This window comes from Misgurnus anguillicaudatus, chromosome 16, assembly GCF_027580225.2.
Source record: "Misgurnus anguillicaudatus chromosome 16, ASM2758022v2, whole genome shotgun sequence".
NCBI lineage: Eukaryota > Metazoa > Chordata > Actinopteri > Cypriniformes > Cobitidae > Misgurnus > Misgurnus anguillicaudatus.
Window position 1 is genome coordinate 33,337,928 of NC_073352.2, and position 22,434 is coordinate 33,360,361.

The 22,434-nt window shown below is 37.8% G+C and overlaps 1 protein-coding gene and 1 long non-coding RNA gene across 2 annotated transcripts; one reads left to right on the plus strand and one right to left on the minus strand.

Annotated features, from left to right (window-relative positions):
• Positions 1 to 12,726: 12,726 nt before the first annotated feature.
• tgfb5 (transforming growth factor, beta 5) lies at positions 12,727 to 19,928 on the minus strand. Its single transcript, XM_073854532.1, has 8 exons — positions 19,306 to 19,928; positions 18,586 to 19,128; positions 17,970 to 18,133; positions 17,713 to 17,845; positions 17,507 to 17,617; positions 13,777 to 13,954; positions 13,334 to 13,484; positions 12,727 to 13,239 (listed from the first exon to the last, which is right to left on the minus strand). Exons 2-8 carry the CDS (start codon positions 18,932 to 18,934, stop codon positions 13,081 to 13,083), a joined length of 1,245 nt encoding a protein of 414 aa, XP_073710633.1. The 5' UTR covers positions 18,935 to 19,128; positions 19,306 to 19,928; the 3' UTR covers positions 12,727 to 13,080.
• LOC141350082 (uncharacterized) lies at positions 13,128 to 17,941 on the plus strand. The gene is made up of 3 exons (XR_012358034.1): positions 13,128 to 13,263; positions 13,364 to 13,477; positions 17,740 to 17,941. It is a non-coding gene; the product is annotated as an uncharacterized lncRNA (long non-coding RNA).
• Positions 19,929 to 22,434: the final 2,506 nt, after the last annotated feature.

Here is a 22,434-nt window from a genome sequence, read left to right on the forward strand (position 1 = left end):
GGTAATTGACCAGCTACTCCCATGTAGTTCTGGGCTGATTTCTCACCTTTCTTAGGATCATTGAGACCCCACGAGGTAAGATCTTGCATGGAGCCCCAGTCCGAGGGAGATTGACAGTCATGTTTAGCTTCTTTCATTTTCTAATGATTGCTCCAACAGTGGACCTTTTCCACCAAGCTGCTTGGCAATTTCCTTTCCAGCCTTGTGGAGGTGTACAATTTTGTTTCTAATGTCTTTGGACAGCTCTTTGGTCTTGGCCATGTTAGTAGTTGGATTCTTACTGATTGTATAGGGTGGACAGGTGTCTTTACGCAGCTAACAACCTCAAACAATTTAGGATATGGAGTGAAGTGATGGAGTGAAGGTGGACATTTTAAAGGCAGACTAACATGTATTTGAGGGTCAGAATTGTAGCTGAAAGACATGTGTTCAAATACTTATTTGCATACATTGTGATTTCTGGATTTTTTTTTTATTATGTCTCTCACAGTGGACATGCACCTACGATGACAATTTCAGACCACTTCATGCTTTCTAAGTGGGAGAACTTGCAAAATAGCAGGGTGTTCAAACACTTATTTTCCTCACTGTATTTATGGTAGGACATTTACCAAATATCTTCATGGAACATAATTTTTACATCATATACTAATGATTTTTAGCAGATACAGTGTATTTTTGGCAATTGCTACAAATAAACCCTGTGTGACCTATAACTGGTTTTTCATGATGACAATGTAAGCCAGTGGTTCTCAAACTGGGGTGCGTGAGATTGTGCAAGGGGGACCCAGTTTTATGACATTAAAACAATTATGAATGCATCATAAATTCTGAGTTATTAAAGAAGGCTATTAATCATCAACACTAAATTGTATAATTTAATATGTTTTGTTCAATTCAAATTCTAAGATTGAGATTGTTTTATGTCATGAATTTTCTTTGGGGGATGCCACAAGGGGTGGGGGCGCGCACACCAAAAAATTTGAGAACCACTGATGTAAGCAAACATTTTATTAGTTACAGACACATCTGTAGCCTATAACAGAATTTCATGTCATGTATGTGCCAGATTTTACTGTAATGAATACAAAATGGTTTTAACTTTGCACTATCCTCAGACTTATGACGGGCGCCCTCTTGTGGTCATCTGATGAAACGAGGGCCAAACTTACCTTCACTGTTGACTGCTGCTTTCATTTTATTTTTCTCAAGTTTTCTTTGTTTATATCTTACGTAACAGAATCATTCTGAAGTTTGTACACGTGGTATATTTTTACTGCGGCTTGTGGCTTAACGCACATGGCCCGTACACAGTGGCCCCATTCTCGACACACTTTCCCATGGCAGATATCCATATGTTCACATTTTACAACTTACCGATATAGAACACAAACACAAACAGCGTGTTTACAGAGAGGTAGAAGTCGTTTCCACCGTAAACTTGGAGCCAGATTTGAAATGCTGTCAGTGTGGGAAGCTTTGGAGAACGAGAGAGAGAGTGAGAGGAACGTTATATCCGAGCGTGAGACAGCTCCAGGAATGGCTTTTGTAAGGCCCTGGCTGTGGGGATAAATGCTGGTTACAGAGCAAAGGGGGTATTTAGAGGGAAGACGACAAACACATGGTGGTGGCTTACAGAGGAGCGTTTCCGCAGCGTTACCAAAGCACCCTTAAATTCTACCTCTGCTGCAGAGCCCCACCTAAATGCCATTTACTCCCAAAGCATTGATGTCTCCAACCGGATGCTTTTTTATTCCCTTTCCACTTAGAAATCAATTGTAGTATGAAGGTGAATTCAGTGGAGAAAGTGTGAAAAAGATTGTGTTTGTTGTAGAAATGAACACCTAGAACAAGATTATAAATTAAGAAGTTTGTGTTTATTCTGTTTAGATACAATACATTGAATGTTTTTGTTATCACGATAGTGAATGCATTAGCTAACAATAAACAATACTTCTTCAGCATGTATTCATTTAAGTATTAATAAACAAAACTAATATTGCTAGCGTTAGTAAAGAGGGCAGCAGTCTTATATAAATTCCACTTACAATAAACGTCACAATGTTAACTGAAAAAGGGTCTGTTTGGGTTAAAAGGTTTTGTTCCCAGAGGTTATTTTTGAGAAGCATGATGAATCTTATTCAGACAAATAAACATTCATCCTCGATAATTAAATATTCTTTTTAAAAATTCTAGGGAACAAAGTTCCCCAAAAATATGTTTTAAATATATACTAAATACATTTTGTAGAAAGCCTAATTAAATGTATTTTTGAATTTTAAAATATATTTACTTTTAAACTTCATAAATTATTCAAAATGTATTTCAGGAGAAACAAATTCATTTCATATTTTACAACCCATACAGCAAAAAAATATTTTTGTATAAAATGTATAAGTATATATAAAATATAAAGCTATAAGTTTATTTTTGCTTATTTTTAATCTTTTCAAGTTATGTTTACAAAATTTTACAAAGTTTTTTTCCCAATGTGACATGAATATAAATGCTTATATATATTTAATTTTAAATAAATATTCAAAATATACAAAAATGGTCAAAAAATATATTAGTAAAAGATACATTTTCGTAAGCATATTTCAAAATATATTTCAGTTCATATAATCTTTGGCCATTTTTTAAAATATATTTATAATTTATCATTGAAAAAAATGTTTTTGCTGTATGAAGGCAAAAGTCTTTAAAGTCCCCTTGAATAGGATTCCCTGTTAAAATGATTCAGTCTTTCACATATTTGCCCGAACACTGCAATTGCTTTTTTTGCTATTTTTTGCTATTAGCTAACATTGGGTGCATCCCTATTAATTTGCATTTATGTAAAATTGTTATTTTAATAAACGAACATTGATTTCATAAAGGTTATCCAATGATGTTCAATAAAATCAGATTAAGGGCCAGATTTACTAAACGGGGCAAATTAGCATGAGCGCACAATTATAAAAAAGTGCCGCTGGGAATGGTAATATCTGCAGGATATTTACTAAAAAGGCGCAAATTAAATAACACAGCTAATTTCCATAATGACCAATGCAATCTAGGGATTTTAAAGGAAAATAATGGGCGTGGCTTGTGATTTACAAGGTGAATTGTTTGGATATAGAAAAGTAGGCGTTTGGTCAGAAATGGAACTCGCAGCAGACTGACAGATGAAGGGGGCGGGGTTAATGGATGCTCCGCCCAAGGGTCTAGCTGACGTCACCAGAGAATAATTTTAAAATAAAGAATAAGATTTAGCTTAAAGTTTATGAACGCACATGAAAATTATGACCCACACGGATACATTTTTATAATAAACAATCCAATATTTTATAAAAAATATTTGATTTCAAGGGGACTTTAAGATAAAGCATTTATATTATTATCATATGGTTAGGACCAAGCCGACCTCACAAGATTTTGTAGTATTTTACGATGTGATCACTTCGTAAGTACAAAACATAAGATTATTAGAAATAAAGGAAAGATAAGCCCTACCACTCCCTGCTGGAAAAAAACAGCATATTTATCAGCAAGACCAGCATATGTTGCGTTCTGGAGCTGGTATCACCACCAAGACCATACTGGTTGAATAACATAACCACCAAGACTAGACCAGCATTGTCTTGCTGGTCCAGCAGCATGTACCAGCATGGGAACTATGCTGGTTTTTCCAGCAGGGCTAACCCCAATGTCACAGGAGTGAAGGAATAGTGCACTAAAATGTATGAATGAGAACCTCATAAAATACGTATAAATTATTTTTTTGCCTTTAAAGGTGCAGTGTGTAACTTTTAGAAGAATATAATATACATAACAATATTATCAGGGGTGTATAAAGACCTCAAATAATGAACAATTATGTTTTAATTACCTTAGCATATTACGTTTTTATCTACATACATTGAGGGTCCCCTTACATGGAAGCCACCATTTTGTGTCACCACGTTTCTACAGAAGCCCTTAACGGACAAACTTTGTTTAATAAGTTGCCTCTGATGTAGACATGTTTGTCCTGTGGCATCTACCGTAGCTTCTCTATGCGTTTCAAAAGCGATGGGTCAGCTGTGGATGAGCCGTTGGTTGCAATTTGCAACCTCACCACTAGATGCCGCTAAAATTTACACACTGCACCTTTAACTCTACAGCAACAACAAATATCTAAAAATAATACCCTGATAGTTTAAGGTTTTGATGACAATCATTTCAGCAACATAAATATATGAAAATTATTCAGACACTGTTGTCTTAAAAAACTTCTCTTGTCAGAATTCCGACATCTACATTACTGGAATAACAGGGAATATAGTTTTGGTATTATGTGGATATCGAGTCTTCACAGTAAGTGTCCCATTCAGTGTCCAAAGCTTTTAACAGCACTGACACTTTATATAACACACGTTTATCCTGGTAATTGTACTGACTGGTTCTGTGTGATTTCACAGGTCATTCAGAATGACAGCACATAAAGACGCAAATGTAAGTAGACTTTACAGACACGGTTTTTCCTTTGGAAAGGTCTTGAGATGCATTGTCTGTATATTTTCTGCCTATTACTGTACATCTATAATCAATAACAGCTGTTGCCTCAGGCTTGTTTTACTTTGAAGCAGATACATTTTAGTTATTGTGCCAGAGGAAATTCTGAGTAAATCCCGAAATGATTTTTGTCTCAGGAGCTGATGTAAACCGAATATGCAAGACGTGTTCAAGTCGCCTTTGAAAATTTGGAGACGTATCCAATCCATCGCATCTCGTTATGTCAGGTAATTTATTCCTTTTTATATGTAAAGGTGACTTTGTTTCTTGAATTTTAAATATAAATACAGTACTTGCCTATGATGTGGTGGTTCTTTGTATTATTTTGTGTGTGTGTTACCACAAAGGGAAATTAAAGTTTATGTTTTTATACTGCGAGTGAGACCACAAATGTATACTTCTGAACTCCTGTTCCTGAATAGATTAAAACCACATTTATGTCAATGAAGGCAAGAAAGTTTGGAAATGACAGTTCCAAAAATAATGTCTGTATGAAGTTGTCAGAAGATATCAAATGATTTCTTAACCACTTAATAGGTTTCCATTCTATGGTTTCAAGTCTTGATTCACTTTTGGCAAAAGAGCTCAGCAGAATTCTGGGCATCAGGAGTTCAGTATTTGAGTAACGTCAACCTCATGTCGTGAGATGGCTGATAGTTTCACAAAATACTCTCTAAATTACATAATCTGTTAAGTCGAATCAGTTAAAGTTTCTGTAAATGCGCTCTCTGTTCTGCTCTCTTTCTCTTTCCAGTTTTTTACACTGTTGCTGAAAGAAAATAAAGTTTCCCATAGAAACTTCACAGATGAGATTTCAGTAATATCACAGCTGTTTCTCCTAGAAAGCAACTGGACTATATACTTGGTTTTACAAGTCATGTGTTGCTGTAACTTAATAAAGTTAAATAAACGAAGCTACAAAAAGTTACAGTAAATCATGACTAGTAATGAAATAAAAATCAAAGTTGACTCAAATTACTTTTAGGCTACTGGAAAAATTTAATGCAAAAAAAAAATGTTTACATAACCATGATTTTATTGCATTTTGAAGTAGAAACGAGGGGTGGAAAAGTCAAATGAATTTAATTTGCAAAAAAAGTTTAACCGCTCACAGTGCTTGAGGTGGTCTTTTTTTCTAAAAAGAAATAATGGGAATAATGAGAGATGGAAACCCATGTGCTGAATTAATTCTGACGTAGCAAACATTAAACCCACAGGACTGACCCTGACTAGCAGACGTTTCCGCTGTCTTTGTCTTTACCATATATGGGGCTTGACGTCATCGCAATGTCCTTGCTGCTAGTGCCTGAATAAAAATGCTGCATTTTTTTCTTACTTTGGCAATTACAAGCTGCACGGCTAATACATGAATAACTTGCCCCATTGTGACTACATGCAGTCATGTCTCTATTTTCCACGCGTACCTTATTTGTTTACTGTTTGTTACTAGGTTGCAAATACCAACATTATTCGCTCAAACATCGTGATGGAAACGCATCTAATTCATTTTGGTTGTTTTCCTTTTGCAAATTTTGAAAAGATTTTACTAGCTGCGTTTCCAATGCCATTGAATTTGCACAAATTGAAAGAGATGCGAATTGACGTTGCGAATTGAAAATACGGCAAGTGAAAATGCCAAATTTCGATTAAAAATCCCTTAATTCGCAAAAAAAATTGCCAAAAAAAAAATCTGAACATTAAACCCACGGGACTGACCGTCTAGCTGTTTTCGCTGGAGTTGCCTTTACCATATATGGGGCACGACGTCATCTTAATCATAGATATGTATAAAGGCTAGATGTGTTAGCTCGGAGTCTCTTCTTACCACAGGCAGCTCGCTCACTTGTAGCATTGTGTTTTAATGGTACATGCACTTAATAAAATTAAATTAATAACTTGCTCAATTTTCTACCAATTTTCAAACGGTTTTGTTTCTAACAAACGTTATTAAAGTGGCTATAATTTTGGATGCTTTTTTTGTATAAGTATGCAGTGTCATAGGTACATCTTTGACGTTTACAACAAACGAAACCGTTTGAAAATCGGTAGAAAATTAAGCAAGTTATGGTCATTTTAAAAGTACCTGCACCATTAAAACACAATGGTACGAGTGAGCGAGCTGCCTGTGGTAAGATGGCCGCCAAATGTGGACGTTCCACTCAATTGGCTAGCAGCGCAGCCAAGACATCTAGCCTTTATACCTCTCTATGGTCTTAATGGCCGTGCTGCTAGTGCCTGCATCAAAAATGCTGCATTTCTTCTTCTATGCGCAGCATTCACTTTGGCGATATAAACTGCACTGCTAGTAAATTTATAACGTGCCCCATCGTGACCACAGACAGTCTGTCTCCATTTTCCACGAGTGCCTTGTTTTGTTTACTGTTGGTTATGAATACCACCGTTGTTCGCTCGAACAACTTGATAGAAACGCATTTGTTTGTTTTTCTTTTTTGCGAAAAAAATTTGCTTCACGTTTGGATGGAAATCCAGCTATTTTGCAAAACTCCCATATATCGCAAAAAAACTTTTTTATGCTCACATGAGGTGGTTTTTAGCCAATTCGGAAAAGGTATATTTCACAAAACTTAAAACCGTTTATTCGCATTTTCAGGTCACCTGATGGAAGTAACTCACATAAATAATCATTATTTGATGATGATGCAGTATGTTTTTATTAAAACTACTAGAGCAGCTTGCTACACCAGCAAAACCAGTTAAATCCAAGCTGGGAGTCCAGCTAAGACCAACTTATGTTGGATTTTTTTAGTAGGTCTAGAACCTCCCAGAAACACTGTGCGTGTCTGCTTCCAAATATAAGAGGCTTTCCTTGCCAATAATGTTTGGATAACACTCCTACATCTCTTTTTATTTAAAATAATGTATAACCCCCAAGAAACACCTATACGTTGACACTCCTAAGTATATAAGGGGCCTTGACATTCATGTTTGGATGATACTCGTCTCAATCGGCTAAAAATAATGCCTGGTGCGGTTGATGGATTATGGTAAACCTATCAACATCAGTCGACGTGATGTTTGGTTTACTTATCGCGAGTGGACAAACTACGTTTCAGTTGCATATCATTGATTAATGGAAACGCCGTCATTTCGCAATAGTCGTTTATCAACATTTGGAAAATAACGCTAATCTGCAATGGAAACCAAGCTACTGAAAAAGAAATGCTGCCGTGCTGTGTGCAAGTTTAATCAAATTGGCTATGCAAGTTAATTCAACCTAAATGTTACATTTTGATTAATATTTAGTTGGCTTATAAACAAGTTAACATTATTTTAATTTTGTTCTCAAATTCATCTCCTAAGGAAAAAGTTCTTCACACTTAAAAAGAGTTATTTTCAACCCAGCATTGTGCCCAAAAGGGGGCAGCCCCAGCCATTAGGTTAAATGAACCCAGAAAATGTTCATATTTGACCCAACAATGGATTAAAACAACCCAGCATATAGTAGGTTCAATAACAACCTAACAGGTTGAGTTCGTCCCTTTCTGACCTTACGCTGGGTTGAAAATAAAATAAAGCAGCAAAGGCTTCTTTTTATCTTTGTTTATTCCCATTATTCGCCAGAATTTGTAGCTGCTTCCTTAAAGCTTAAACATAAGCATGTATTTTGTAAGGTCTGGTGTGTTTTCAATGTATTGTTATTGAAATCAATCATTTGATCCAGATCTACACTATGAGAAATATGTAGAAACCCACATTTGTTTGTTGAACATTTAATTGAGAAATCATGAGCATTAATCCCTCCCTTTACAGCTATAACAGCCTCCGTTCTTCTGGGAAACCTTTCCACTACATTGTAACGTTGTTTCCACTAGATGTTGGAACGTGACCGCGGGCATTTGTTTTCACTCAGACACAAGAGCATCGGTGAGGTCAGGTCCTAATGTTTGATGATGGCTCACAGTCTAGAATCCAATTTAGTTCAATGGAGTTCAGGTCTGGACTTTGTGTAGGCCAGTTACAGTAAGTTCTTCCACACCAGATTCCGTAAAACAAACCATTTCTTCATGAAGCAGGAGCATTGTCATTTTGGATCGGAAAAACTGTTGCCACAAATTTGGAAGTGTATAATTTCGCCAGAATGTCATTGTGTGCTGTCAAATTAAGCTTTATCCTTACAGAAATGACTGGAAAAGCCAAACCCGTTAATCAGAAGGGTGTCTGCGTGCTTTTGGCCATGTTGTGTAAAAATGCACATAAAAATGCTAAAGTGAAAAAGAATCTTCCTCTTTTATTCTGCCATAGTCACTCTTTCCCGAAAGTGAATTTATTTAAAGGATCTTTATAAATCTGCACAGCAGACTTGCACCTTGTACTCAGAAACATGCTGGGTTATTTTTGACATAGCATCAAAAGGATTAACCCAGAAAATGTTTATATTGGCCAACCCAGCATTTGGGGTTAAAACAATCCAGCATAGGTTAAATTACAACTCAACGGGTTGGGTTCTTCCCTTTCTGAGCCAACGCTGGGTCGAAAGTAACCCTGCATTTTTTAAAGTGCACAAAAAATATTGCATGCTACTGTAATTTCAAACATTAGCATACTAGAAGCAACCCACAATGCATAGCAAAACAAAACAAAAAACAGTACAAAAGCGTACAACATAAACACAGTAAATTACTCTATACACAGGGTTCCCACACCTTAGTTAACTTCAAATTCAAGGACCTTTAAAGAACTTTTCAATTTCAATACCCTCAAATTCAAGGACTAAATGTGGGGACACATTTCAAGCAAGAGAAAGGTTACATTGTGTTATCTTTTGAGATACATTGTTACTGTTCTCTTTTGAGGGAACTCGCGCAGCGTCACTGCGGTGACACTTTGGGGACGCCTCCAGGGGTAAGTGCGTCTGAATGTGTATATCAAAGTCAACCAGTGGTGAGGCTTAACGACAAAGACAGGGAGTATATCGCTATCTGAAATATTGCCAAAGACGGCGTTACAGGGATGCAGGAAGTATGGCAACTTAGGGAGACACAGCGTCTCGTTCCCTTCTCAGGGAACAACAGTTACATGCGTAAATATATATGTATCTCTCTCAAAGTCGGAGCCGATGGTGTAGTGGGCAAGTTCTCCGACATATGGTGCAGACGCACTTTCGGCGACCCGAGTTCGAATCCCGGCTCTAGGTCCTTTGCCGATCCCGTACCCCTCTCTCCACCCTATAGACCCCTTCACGGTTCACGTCACAGGCTGTTCCCACTGCGCATGTCGGGGTCAGAAAAGTCATTACAGCAGATTGAGTTGCGTATTATTCGGTATCGTCAAAAATGCCTACTTACGTCGTGGGCTGTGAAAATCGCACCAGGTCTTCCGTTAAGTTTTCGCGATTCATGCAGAAACTCAAAAACAAAAAATACAGCATTTGCGTCTGCAAGCAATTAACGTGCAGACTGGGACAATGCAAAGATCAAAGAGGCTTGTGTTTGTAGTGCTCACTTCATTTGAGGTAAGTCATCATTTTTCAGCACTGTTAGATTAAATTATAAAGCCTAAATGGTATGAACAGTTCGACCCCGTGCTGCGCGCGCACCCGATAATCATTCAATGTTTACAAACCTTGAAGGGGTCTATACTTTCCTGTCCTCTACTACCATACTATATATCTAATAAAGGCAAAAAACAGCCCAAAAATATAACTTTAAAAAAAATGTATCTTTCTCAAGGGTTTTTTCCCTCCTAGGAGTTTTCCCCCTGGACTAGCCAGGAGGGTTTTTCTCCTAGGGGGGGTTTTTCTTCCCCTGGAGAGTCTGCCACCTTTGGCTTAACTTACTACTTTACTGTATACGTTACATTATTACTACGCTTGCTTTTCTCTGCTTTTCCTACATCTATTAAAGTAAAGCTGCTTTGAAACAATTAACAAATGTGAAAAGCGCTATATAAATAAATTGAATTGAATTGAACCCGAGACGTTTTCATGTGTCAAACACAACTATGCAAAAAAGCATTTTGGTATGAATCAACATTCGCATACAAAAGATATAAGCATTTAAAGCGAACAGTTTAGCACAAGTATCTATGTATGTATATTTTCAAAAACTTCCCAGGGCCTTAAAATTTTTTCCCCCAGATTCACAAACTTTCAAGGATTTTTAAGAAACAGTGGGAACCTGGTATACAGACGATTATTGCATTGTTTTCTAGTAGATTGCCGTTGTAATGAAAAAACTTACTACCAAATTTTGCCAGTTTTTAACAGTAATTATTTTACATTGTCTGAATATCTTATGTCCAGTTTGATCCTCATAAGTGGGAATGCACAATGCAATAGATTTAAAATGCAGTATTTAACATACATGTTCAAAATATCTAGCTGGTATTGCTTCAAGCCTTCAGATTTTCTATACCAATTATATTTGATATTTAAGGCCAATATCAGCTACAAAAGCTATCACTGGGACCGGCACCCTTCAAAAAGGTCCTAATAATGTACCCTTTAAGCACAAAGGGTACATTATTAGGACCTTTGCACAAATGTACAAATGTGTACTTTTTGTAAGGGTACTACCCCAGTGACATTTGAACCTTTATTCTGCTAGTTTGCTCAAGTGATTTTCTTAAGCCGGGCTCGCACTACAGGATTTTGCACCGAATTTACCCAGATTTTCTCCCAGCAAGCAAAAACCAAGACAGTGAAATGATAGCTAACTGCAAACCCAATATAGTCTGGCTATGAGTAATCCACTTCTACCCTTAATAACCTTGAATTTGGTTACATGCCGTTTTTGTCAAAATAACTTTGAGAATATTCCATCATGTAAGCAAAGTCAGGTGTTCAAGGTGTTTGCTTTCATTTCTTTTACATGTTTTAAACATATACTCATCGTCTATTCTTGTGCTATGTATAGACGTCTATTAGACTTCATTGACAGCCCAAATTGTGTCTTGTTTTAGCCAAAATTGCTTGCTGGGCTCCTCCCGAGAATCCGAGAGAAAATCAAGTGTAGGATGTTCGTGTGCCCATTACAGATCAAATCTTACACCTCCCAAAAGCAAATTGTGCTGCCCCGATCATTATTTACGATTATGTCAGTACTTTCACAATAGCCAACAAATGATGCAACTATTACATTTTGAAATTGCACTGTTAGAAATGTCATTAAATATACACTCGACTCTCGCTGTCATAAAAGCCAAAGAACCCAAATCCTAAACTGTGCCATTCCTAAACAGTGTAGATTTATACAGATGCCCACGACTGCCATCTGTAGACTCACATGCTTCTGCGTAACTCACACAGCCCATTTAAGTTCACACCCCATGAAAACCATGAGGCCCAAAGCTGGACTCACACCCAGACAGCTCTTCCCAAACCACACGTTCCTCAGACGGCTGATCTTCCTCTTTCTCCCCGTGAGGTTTCCAGTTTCCGCTCGCCCACCTGCTTTTGCGGGGGCGCCGTGCTGCTGAGTCAATGTTGCGCAAGAGTTGATAAGTATTTCTGTCGATTCATTTCGAGGTCGGCTATGTAATCGTTTTTCATGACTTTGCTCTCGATCTCCCTCTGAGCCATTTCATCCCTTTTTTGATAGGAAAGTTGTTTTCCTTAAGCGAGAGACCGAGGCATTGGCTCGATTTAGCCCTGGCAACCAAACACAGAAGCCCTGTCATTCCCTGCAGATCAGTCTCGCCGGCCACAGATAAACATTTAAACTGCAGGGAAAAACACTCGAAAACAAACTTTTAACGCGATGCCTGCAGCTATAGGTTTTTAAAGGACACATTGAGGCTTCGTCGGGAAAAAGAAGAAACCAAGCAATATATATGTAAGCCAACTCAAGATTGTTTTTTACGTATCCGACTAAAATATATTGCTCAGCATACTGTATGAGGGAGGGGGGCGCTGCCATATTACGCAAACCAAAGCGATCGCACGGCTCATTCGACTCGAGTCTTGCAGGCCATTTGCACCCAGTGTTCATTTCACCACAAACCCTGAACCCCAAGCGTTTAAATTTGGCATTTCGTGAGTGGCCGGTGTCTGGAAATGGTTCACATCCTGTTTACGTCGAAGGTTTTCCAACCTCGAACTGCATCTGGCTGAAGGGTCCACCAGTCAAAACTGCATTTTCAGCAAGAGCGGACCACACATTTATCGTTTGAAGACGTTCGGCCACTTGGGAAAACTCTTTCAATCATTAAAAATTCCACAAATAACAAGCATTACATAATCGAAATTTATTGTTTTAAGTAAATAATCAAATATAAACTTCACCAAAAACTATGTACACTTGCAAATTGCAAAAATAAACAATTCTACAATAAACTTTGTATGAAAACTATTGTCACTGTTGCGATATTGCTGTCTAAAAGCTCTTCTATTAAAATATGACCGATGCAGGATGTGTATACTGTACGTATGATGCTTAAGATATATGATATTCCTCCCGACAACTCGCCACCCATACAGGTTCGTACTGTAAGAAATATTGTTCGTTATTAAAATATTGTTCTTGTCAGTTGTGGTTTTACTCATCCACCTCTTTATCTGTATTTATCTTTTCTCTCTCCGCTGCTTCAACGGCACTTACAGGACCGGACCACCATGTTGGAGAGCTGTTCAACACGAGGGGTTCGGCCTAGGAAATAAACGATGGTGAGGGGCTCCAGATCCTGTGGTACACAACATGGAGACGCGGACGCTTCTGGATTCATCTTGTTGTACAGCGGAAGAATCTGAGTGTGAAAAAGAGACGTCATGTAAGCTGAATGCTATCCTAATAGGCCTTGATTTTTGACTCATATGCACGCTCAGCCCGACATCGCTCACCAAGTTGTAGTGATTGTCTGTGCTCCACAGGTAAGGGCAGTTCCCTGCACAGAAATTTGCTTTGTACCCTTTCGGTTCGTGGATCCACTTCCATTTCAAGTCCCGACGGAAATCAATGTACAGAGACCTCAGACAGCAGCCCTGGTCGGCCCTAATTGAGATCAAATGATAACTATAAGTCATTTATATTTTTTAGTTTGAAGTCCAAATGTTTGGCACAGAGACCTGATGTGGAAACCACCTAACAAATGCACATTAAAGGGATCGTTTAATTCCAGAACAGACTAAATGTAGTTTACAGTTTTAGACATGACACTCCCTGGGCAAGTTAATGCATGTGTTGCGTTTGGGCGTGTGAGATTTTCTCCATAACATTTCTAGCATTCAAGCAGATGATCTGATATAAATGCATTTGATTTGATTTAATCTCTCTCTCTCTATACCGTGAGCATATAGATGTGTCTGCTGCTGATCTCTTCTTGCGGTTTTTCCTGGTTGGGTTGTCCAGGCGGTCACTGGGTAACAGCGTCAGTATCAAGTGTGGCGTTTTAGTGCTGAATTCAATCTGTCCTTTAGTCGCACCTGGTCTTCGGTTCACCTTGATGATGTCATCATCAATCCCTGGGGATATTGTGGAAGGGAAAATATAAAATTACTTATAAGCTCCAAAAGCTTTTACCCAGTGGGGGCTCGTGACTGCTCATCCGAGGATGCGCTAATTCAAAATCCTGCGTGTGGAGAGATCCTGTGTGCATCACGTGTTTTGTCAAAATAAGTGCCTGCTGCACACGCGTCAAAACTGTTTATGATAAAAGAGACGCTCACGTTCCCAAAATACACGCTAGACACGTTCTTAACAGTAAAGTTTGATTACACATGAGATTATGCGAGTATCTGGCAAACGTGAGCGTCTCTCTTATCATGAACCCTTTAGACGCGTCTGCAGCAGGCACTTATTTTGGCATGACACGTGATGCACACACAATCTCTCAAAGCCACATATTTTGAAATTTTGAACCACACACATGACAAGCTACATGTTGTGACGAACTTCGCATCGTGCGCCCTCAAAAAAAAAAGAAGTCACCAGCCGCCACTGCTTTAACCCTCTTTGCATGAAAATTGGTTTTTAAATACTGTTTTTGGACACATTGCATTTATTTTTTTCATCATTACAGAAATTGATTGATTATGCTTGAAGTTAAATGCTTTAAAATGCAGGGAGGATTGTAAAGCAGACAACAAGTGTCCTTTATATGTGGGAACTTATGTTCGAAAAAGCATCTCAGGATGAACCTCAAGCATCTAAGATTTACTTTTGCACAACTTTTTGTAAAAATCTGTCTTACTTTCATTTGTGCAATTGCGTTTTTGATGATTTTACTATTACTCTAAATTTTAATAAAACAACTAGTTTGTGTATCTAAACATTTAATATTTAATAGGCTTGCAATTTAATAATAATAATAAAAATAAAATAAATAAAGGTACGATAAGCAGTTTCGTACCAATAGGAAGCTAGCTTTGAAAGCATATGATCCCAGCCTTTCCAAAACAACGCCTACTCCGAAAAATGTGAACTTTGCTTTTAGCTATTTCTCAATCCAGACGTTTTCTCTTCATAGCCGTTTCTAAGCCGTGTCTTTGTTTTTAAGTTTACTTGTGCCATGTTTTTTCAGTTCAGGAGAAACGTAAGGTAGTTTGTTTGTCTGTATCCCATAACGAAACATGTAGGGTTGCCAGATCTGCATAACAAAACCATCTCAATAGCCAATCAAAACTAGCCGTGATGAAGCTAGCCCAAATATCAAAACGTTGCTTTTATAAATAAAATCAAATGTGACCCTGGATCACAAAAACAGTCGCTGGGTATATTTGAAGCAATAGCCAACAATACATTGTATGGGTCAAAATTATTCATTAGGATATTAAGTAAAATCATATTCAATGAAGATATTTTGTAAATTTTCTACTGTAAATATATCAAAAAAGTATTTATCATTAGTCATTTATGTTGCTAAGGACTTAAAAGGCAATTTTGTTTTTTTTGCACCCTTAGATTCCAGATTTTCAAATAGTTGTATCTCAGCCAAATATTGTGCAATCTTAACAAACCATACTTCAATGGAAAGCTTATTTATTCAGCCTTTACACTGAAAAAAATGATTCATTGAATTTAATCAATTTTTCAAGGTAAGTGGTTGCAATCAATTTACCTAAGCCACATTTAAACAAAAGTTTTATATTTTATTTTACTTTACTAATCTTTTTTTGTTTAAATGTAGCTTAAATGGATTGATTGCAACCACTTACCTTAAAAAGAAGATGATTACATTCAATGAATCATTTTTTTCAGTGTAGATGACACATATAACTGAATTAAAACATTTACCCTTATGTTTTTGTGGTCCAGATATAATATTACCTTAAAGGGACACTCCACTTTAAAAAAAAAGCTCATTCTGGCGTAATAATCAACGACTTTGCTGCCATACCATGGCGCAATGATATTATGCAGTGCCCGAAAATAGGTGATGGCTACCGTAGCGAGGGGTGAGCAGTGGACTGAGCCATTGGTTGCAATTCACAACATTACCACTAGATGCCGCTAAAATTTACACACTGCACCTTTAAGTCAATGTGAAGACACGTTGACGCGCGTCTGGAGGTATCGCGGCGCGAATGAGGCGTTTGGCGCGGTAGACGCAATTCCGCCTCATTTGCACGTCTAGCGCGTTTTAGATTCAATGGATTATGCTAAGCTATGCTAAAAGTGGTAGCACCAGACCCGGAGATCGGCTGAATGGATTCCAAAAAGGTACAAATTTAATCTTTAACTCTAATGCTGCGTTTACACCAGCCGCGGTAAAGGCATCAAGCGCGAGTGATTTCAATGTTAAGTCAATGTGAAGACGCGTTGACGCGCGTCTGGAGGTCTCGCGGCGCGGATGAGGCGTTTGGCGCGGTAGACGCACGCAAATGATGCTTTTTGTGCATTTTGCGTCTGACTCGAATTTGCGGATGACGCCCAAGTTGAAAATTTTGAATGGATTTTCGCGCCGCGTTAACCAGTCAGGAGCCTGCTTGCTGCTGATGCGGCAGCCCCGCCCGGAGTCACTCATTTAACATGAAGGAACGCTTGATATTGTCCGTGAGCAGTCACCCGGACCTATACGACACAATTTCTTATTTCTATAGAGACAGGAATAAAAAGGACCTCGCTTGGAAGAGTGTCAGTGAGGACATCGGGCAACCTGGTAAGTTGTAAATACACATTTCACTTTTGAGTCACGTGACGTTTATCGACCCGCGCCGTTTATTTTCCCCCTATAGTAAGGTGATCAAATACAAACCAGTAACTCTCTTGATAAATGCACAACCAACATCAGTCATCTTGCAAACAGACAATCGCATAGCACTTGCCCCTCTCACAAGAAGCAGATTTTGCCTCTGACGCGCGTCAAATGCTTGCTTTTTCTGCGCATCTACTTTGCTCTAGAAGCACGAATGCATTCAAACTGTTCAAGCAGCAAACTAGGTGTGGTAGACGCGATTTTGACGCCTCAAACGCGGTTGGTGTAAACGCAGCATAACGGAGCTGGAAAATGTGTATATTTTCAAAAAAGTAGTGTCCCTTTAAGATTGACAACTGATGCAATGATTGGACAAATTTTTTTGGTCCTGGAAAATATATATTTATATAAATGTATTTAGACCGCTATGCTTAGTGATTGCTATTAGGATGTGACAACCAGCATAACAAAAAGTATTCCTGGAAAAAAATTGCTGTTGATTTTAGCATCTTCAGTGAGTCACCCTTTGCCTAGAATTTGCTAAATTTTATTTTATCAAGAAGCTTTTTGAGATCTCACCCTGGGATGCTTTTTAAACAGTATTGAAAGAATTTCCATCCATTCTGCACTCTTATTAATAGCTTTTTGTTTATTATTTAGACTAAGTCATATAAAATGTTAGTTTTCTAATACATGTTTTATGAATTTATTATAAAATATGAAAAACATTTCAGTCAAGTTTTGTTTTAAAACATTGAATGCTAGTATATGTTGCAAACATTTGCAACATTGTAACATTTTACATCATGCATAATGTTTTAAATATGACATCACATCACATCAGTTCTGTATCAGGGTAAAATAGAAATAGGATAACAACCTGCAAACCTGGCCTCCAGCACTTCGCTCTTGTTAGGGACGATGTTGTTTGTGGAGGGGACGTATGTGCAGCAGGGACAGTGTACACTGATCTTAAGTCCAAGATTTCTTTCTGAGAGAGAAAAGAAGGAAATTCGTCTCTTGAATGTCCATCCTGCTTTTACTTGCAGTAAATATATGTTCAAGACCCAGAATGAACTTACTGACCTCTGAACGCCATCCATTCCTTTACAGTCTCTGTGACGTCGACAGACATCCACGCCCCCTTGGCACGCGGATCGACTGTTCTGGAATCGATGTATCTCTGGGATGGAGCCGTCACATCATCAGCTTTGAGAATCTATGGATGGTTGGAAGATTTGTCAACTGGGCAAAAATTCACTTTTATCAAAAATGCTCCATGGACATCTGGATAATTAAAGTCTTTGTTGATTTATGACCTATTGTCTGTGAAGTTCACTAACCTGGTATATTTCCACGCGTTGCTCTGTCGTGCGCGCCTGTGGGTTTGGCGCTCTGAAGATGCGAAATTCTGCTTTAACCAAAGTGCTCGAGTTTCGCTCCACGTTGGTGACATCGAAGCCCACCACCCTGAAGTATGGGCTGTGAGGATGATGATGAATCGAGTCTGTGGGACAGAAGCAGGATTCAAGGTCTTAATGTTTACACTCTGTGGTCTGAGTTTGGTTTTCAGATGGACCTCAAGGAAATAAAACCTGCTTCACTGCCAAAAACGGCAGATGTACTGACTAACCCCGTGAAGTCTTCTTAAGCCTCATTGAGACTCATTATTTAACTAAAGCTGCCTTATGTAACAGAAATTATCATAAAGATCACAACTACACTTACAAAAGAAAACGAAATAGTGTGCAATAAAAACATAATTATATTTTTGTAATGCAAAAAACATCCAAGTATGAGCTGTTTGTGTTCTTTAAAACTTTTTTTACCAATCCCAATTTATGCAAATCTTTTGGCTTCATGAATACTAAAATTGGCACAGCACTTTTGTTAGATCCACAATGCATTCTTCAAACAGTACATTAACAACTCCCGTCTAATAAAATCCAATGCACTCACTCGTTTCGGTGCGCTGTGGTATCATATTCACCCGCTGTACTTCTTTCGCATAGTAATCCTCTTCGCTGCTCTCCAGATCGCACGCGGCTTCGGCCTGGCGCGCGCGCTCCTTCAGCAGCTCTTTCGTGCTGTTGTACAGTAACATCACCTCCGTCGGTACCGACTCCGGCGTCGGACTGGCGTCGGGATCCGGTGGACTTCGGATGCGCAGCTTACTCAAAATCTGCCCGCGCACCGCCTCGATCCTTTTGGATTTGTGGTCGTCCAAGTTGTAGGACTGGCACGTGGAGAATCCCTCCGCAGACACGGATAGTTTGAGAACCAGCAAAGCCAGATTGATGAACCACATGATTGATTTACAGGATGAGAGGATCTGCTGTGGGATCTGGGTCTTGGTTTCCTTGGAGAGCGCGCCGGCGCAGCGCGCGCAGTGGGACAAACCCAAAGTGCGTAGGTTGCGCTGCTCACAGCGTTTACTGTACTCACCAGGTGAATGGACTAGACTGTTATATGCAACTCTTTCTTAAGCTCTTTATGCACTGCCTATCATGTAAATAATGCATATAATTTTATACGGTCAAATTAAAGATTTTGCAAAGTGCGCCAATTGCATTGTTATCTTTGAAATAAAGGCCTAATCTTTGCACCTAGTACGATACATTTCTTAAAGCAACACCACATTGTGATATTAACTATAATATGTGGAATGTATAAACAGACCTTTTCATTTCTTTCCCATCACGCTTCCCTGGATTTGAAGTATTTACCGGTAAGGTAATAAACGGAATAGTCCCTCATGCTTGTCTGGTATCCAAGGATTCAAAAAAAGTGCTGCTTTGAATTCTTGCGGTTTGACTTTGAGCTTCAGAAAGGACTTCTAGTTCTTTCTTTCTCCAGTTATTTTCCCATGACAGCTACACCATTCGATTAAAAGAGATCAGATCCCATTTTATTTCTCCTCGATTTCTGTTTCTTTCAGCACTGAGTCAGGCATATCTGTCGTCCAAATGTTCGGTCAAGCCGTTAAAGTTGCATTAGGAAAATAAAACGATCCCATGAAAAAGGCTGATGTCTCCAACAGCTCCAGGTTGAACTGGACTTGGTATAAACAATTGTGACTCACAGAAATGCTAGTCTAGGCTGGACTAAGAATAATCCATTTAAAGCAGAGGGGGAAACGAGAAAACCATCAACACGTCAGAAGGTAAAGCGAGTCTTTGAAGGTGAGATTGATTACACCACATCTGTATAATTAAAAACACAACGCCCTTCTTTGGGGGTTTAAATCGACCGACATGTTCTTCCTTCTCTCCGCCTTAACAAGTTGTCTCTAAAGTTTTGAGACGGTGTGTGCGCGCGCGCGAGAGAGAGAGAGAAAGAGAGAGAGAGAGAGAGAGAGCGACGTGTACTGATATAAGAGACAGTATCAAACTAATTAAATGTTAATTCGTGTTAAAATGACGTCACATTAAAAAGTTTAGTGTTTGGCCATTACATAATGTTATTTAAAGTTTGTTTTCTGCTTACTGTTATTTTAGTTCACTGTTGCGTAATTGTGACAGATTTCTTTGCAACAATGTTTACTTGTTCATTACTTATCAAATCCACAAGCATGCTGAAATTTGTAATTTCGTGCACTGTAAAAAATAATAAAATATTTTAGGTTAAAACAACTAGAATTAACAAATCACTTCAACTTTCATGAAATGAGTTGGTAATACTTTTAAAAAGACAATAGTTAAATAAGTTTAAGTTCTTACAGTTTATAATTGATAGTAACTTTTTGATAACTATTTTTTTTTTATATTTAAGTGCAGCAAATTCTTTTTACATTTTTGCCTTTAAACAAATTAATCTACTCGATATTAATAAAAAAAGAATAGACCAACCAATGTAAGTTATATACACCCTTCCTTATTTTACTTTCTTCTCATTTTTAATTGCAGTTCACCAAATACACGATCGTTAATCTTTCAAAAAAAGGCTTCTCTTCACCTCTCTTTAATGACATTATTATAGTTTGGCCAGGAAGGCTGTAATTGAACTTCAAGTAAAAAGAAAAGCTACGAAACGCACCAAATGCCTTGAAGAAATGAGATATTAGGAACCAAAAAGTAGACACCGGAGGGCTGGAATTTTTCAAGGGCTGATTTAATTTCCAAAGAGCAACTATATTCTTGTTCAAGCATGACTTTAGCACTTCATCTTTATACTGGAACTTAAACGTGGAAAATTCCCGACGGCGGGTTGAACTCTCGAGCGCCATCTGGTGGCGGGTGAATGAAAACTGCAGGGCTGCTCCGGTGGTTAGCTGCGGTGTAGCAAAATGAGATGTAAAAATAGAGCATAGAAAACAGCATATCCCGTGCTTTCCTTTTAACCTCCCTTAAACTAAATATAGTATCCGCCTTGCCACGTCATCTTGCTCTGAGCTTTCTGTGTGATGTGAAAAAATATTTGGCTGCTCTACTCAAGAGTAACTACTATAGCTGACCTCAAGTAAACAGTTGCAACAATCCAAAATCCCTTTGTAGGGATGCATAAGATGCATTTTAGCAGTACCACTGTATCATTATGGTAATATTGTTATACCAAGTTATTTATTTATTTTGCTTGAGGTATGATTTATGACCCAGGTGTCAAATTTTAAAATCAAATCTGGTCCCTATTAAGTTTACTCACCCCTCCCAGGTGAAAAAGTAGTACACTTCCATAGTGTACTTACAGTGCTTTATTTTCGCACACTAATTTTGTACTTAATATACAAAAAATGAATCTTTAGTACTTTTTAAGATGTTCTTAAGATTATAAGTGTACTTGACTGTGCTATTATGTGACACCATGAATATGAACTAAAATGCACTTTTCTAACTCACTATCTCTGTATTAAAAATATATATTTAGTTATTAAACTTGAACTTAACTTTCATACAAAGATGGGTTCAAGTTTACTACAAGTGTTACCTAAATACATTTTTTAAATACATTTTTGGCACATTTTAGTTCATATTTATGGTGTCTCAAAATAGCACAGTGAAGTACACTTATATTAAATTAGTGTGCGAAAATATAGTACTTTAAGTACTCTATGAAAGTGTACTACTTTTTCACATGGACTGCTATAGTTGTACCATTCTAAATGTCAGAATAATGTGGTCAGGGTCTATTTATGTCAGGGGTTTCAAACTTTTTTGTCGGCCAAACCCCCTCTTATATTAAATTATTTATATGAAGTAGCCTTCCCCCTAAGATTTAAAGTAAATATCCTAATAAAAATATCTTAAACATTTGCATGTTTAACTTCAAAAACATTTTTCAGCCCTTTTTAAAGTTTTTATGAGTAGTATTTTGGTTATTGTTGGACCTTCATCTAGTAAGTTTATTGGCACACTGAAAGGATGTTAATTGTTTAAACATTGTTTTGTGATATCCTATTTAACACATTATGTGTCATTTCGTGCCTATTTTGTGTTCAAATAAATTAAAGGGATAACACAAGATGTTTAAAAACAACACAAAGTGTGTTGTTCCAATACAGAAATGTGTCTAGTTAAGGACAACACATTAAATGTTATTGCATTAATCTGTGCATTTGGCACAAGTTTCCTTTATTGATATAATATGAAATAAATATTTTATATGTTAGATTTTTTTAATTGTATTTTTTATTTACGTTTTATGATTTAATTGTAATTAATTGTTTTTTATAAACACATTAACCCTCTGCAGCTCACTCGTCAACCACTAGGATGCGCAACCCCCAGTTTGAAAAATTCTGTTCTAGATCAGTGGTTTTCAAACTGGGGGCCACGTGATGATGCCAGGGGGGCCCCAGTTTTATGACATTTT

What these genes read in the sequence shown, in the direction of transcription:
- tgfb5 (XM_073854532.1), bottom strand. Translation starts at nt 18,934, where the DNA reads ATGTGGTTCATCAATCTGGCTTTGCTGGTTCTCAAACTATCCGTGTCT. An exon ending in AACGCGTGGAAATATACCAG is followed by an intron (nt 17,846 to 17,969) that starts GTTAGTGAACTT and finishes AACCATCCATAG; the next exon opens with ATTCTCAAAGCTGATGATGT. An exon ending in CAGACAATCACTACAACTTG is followed by an intron (nt 13,240 to 13,333) that starts GTGAGCGATGTC and finishes TTTCACACTCAG; the next exon opens with ATTCTTCCGCTGTACAACAA.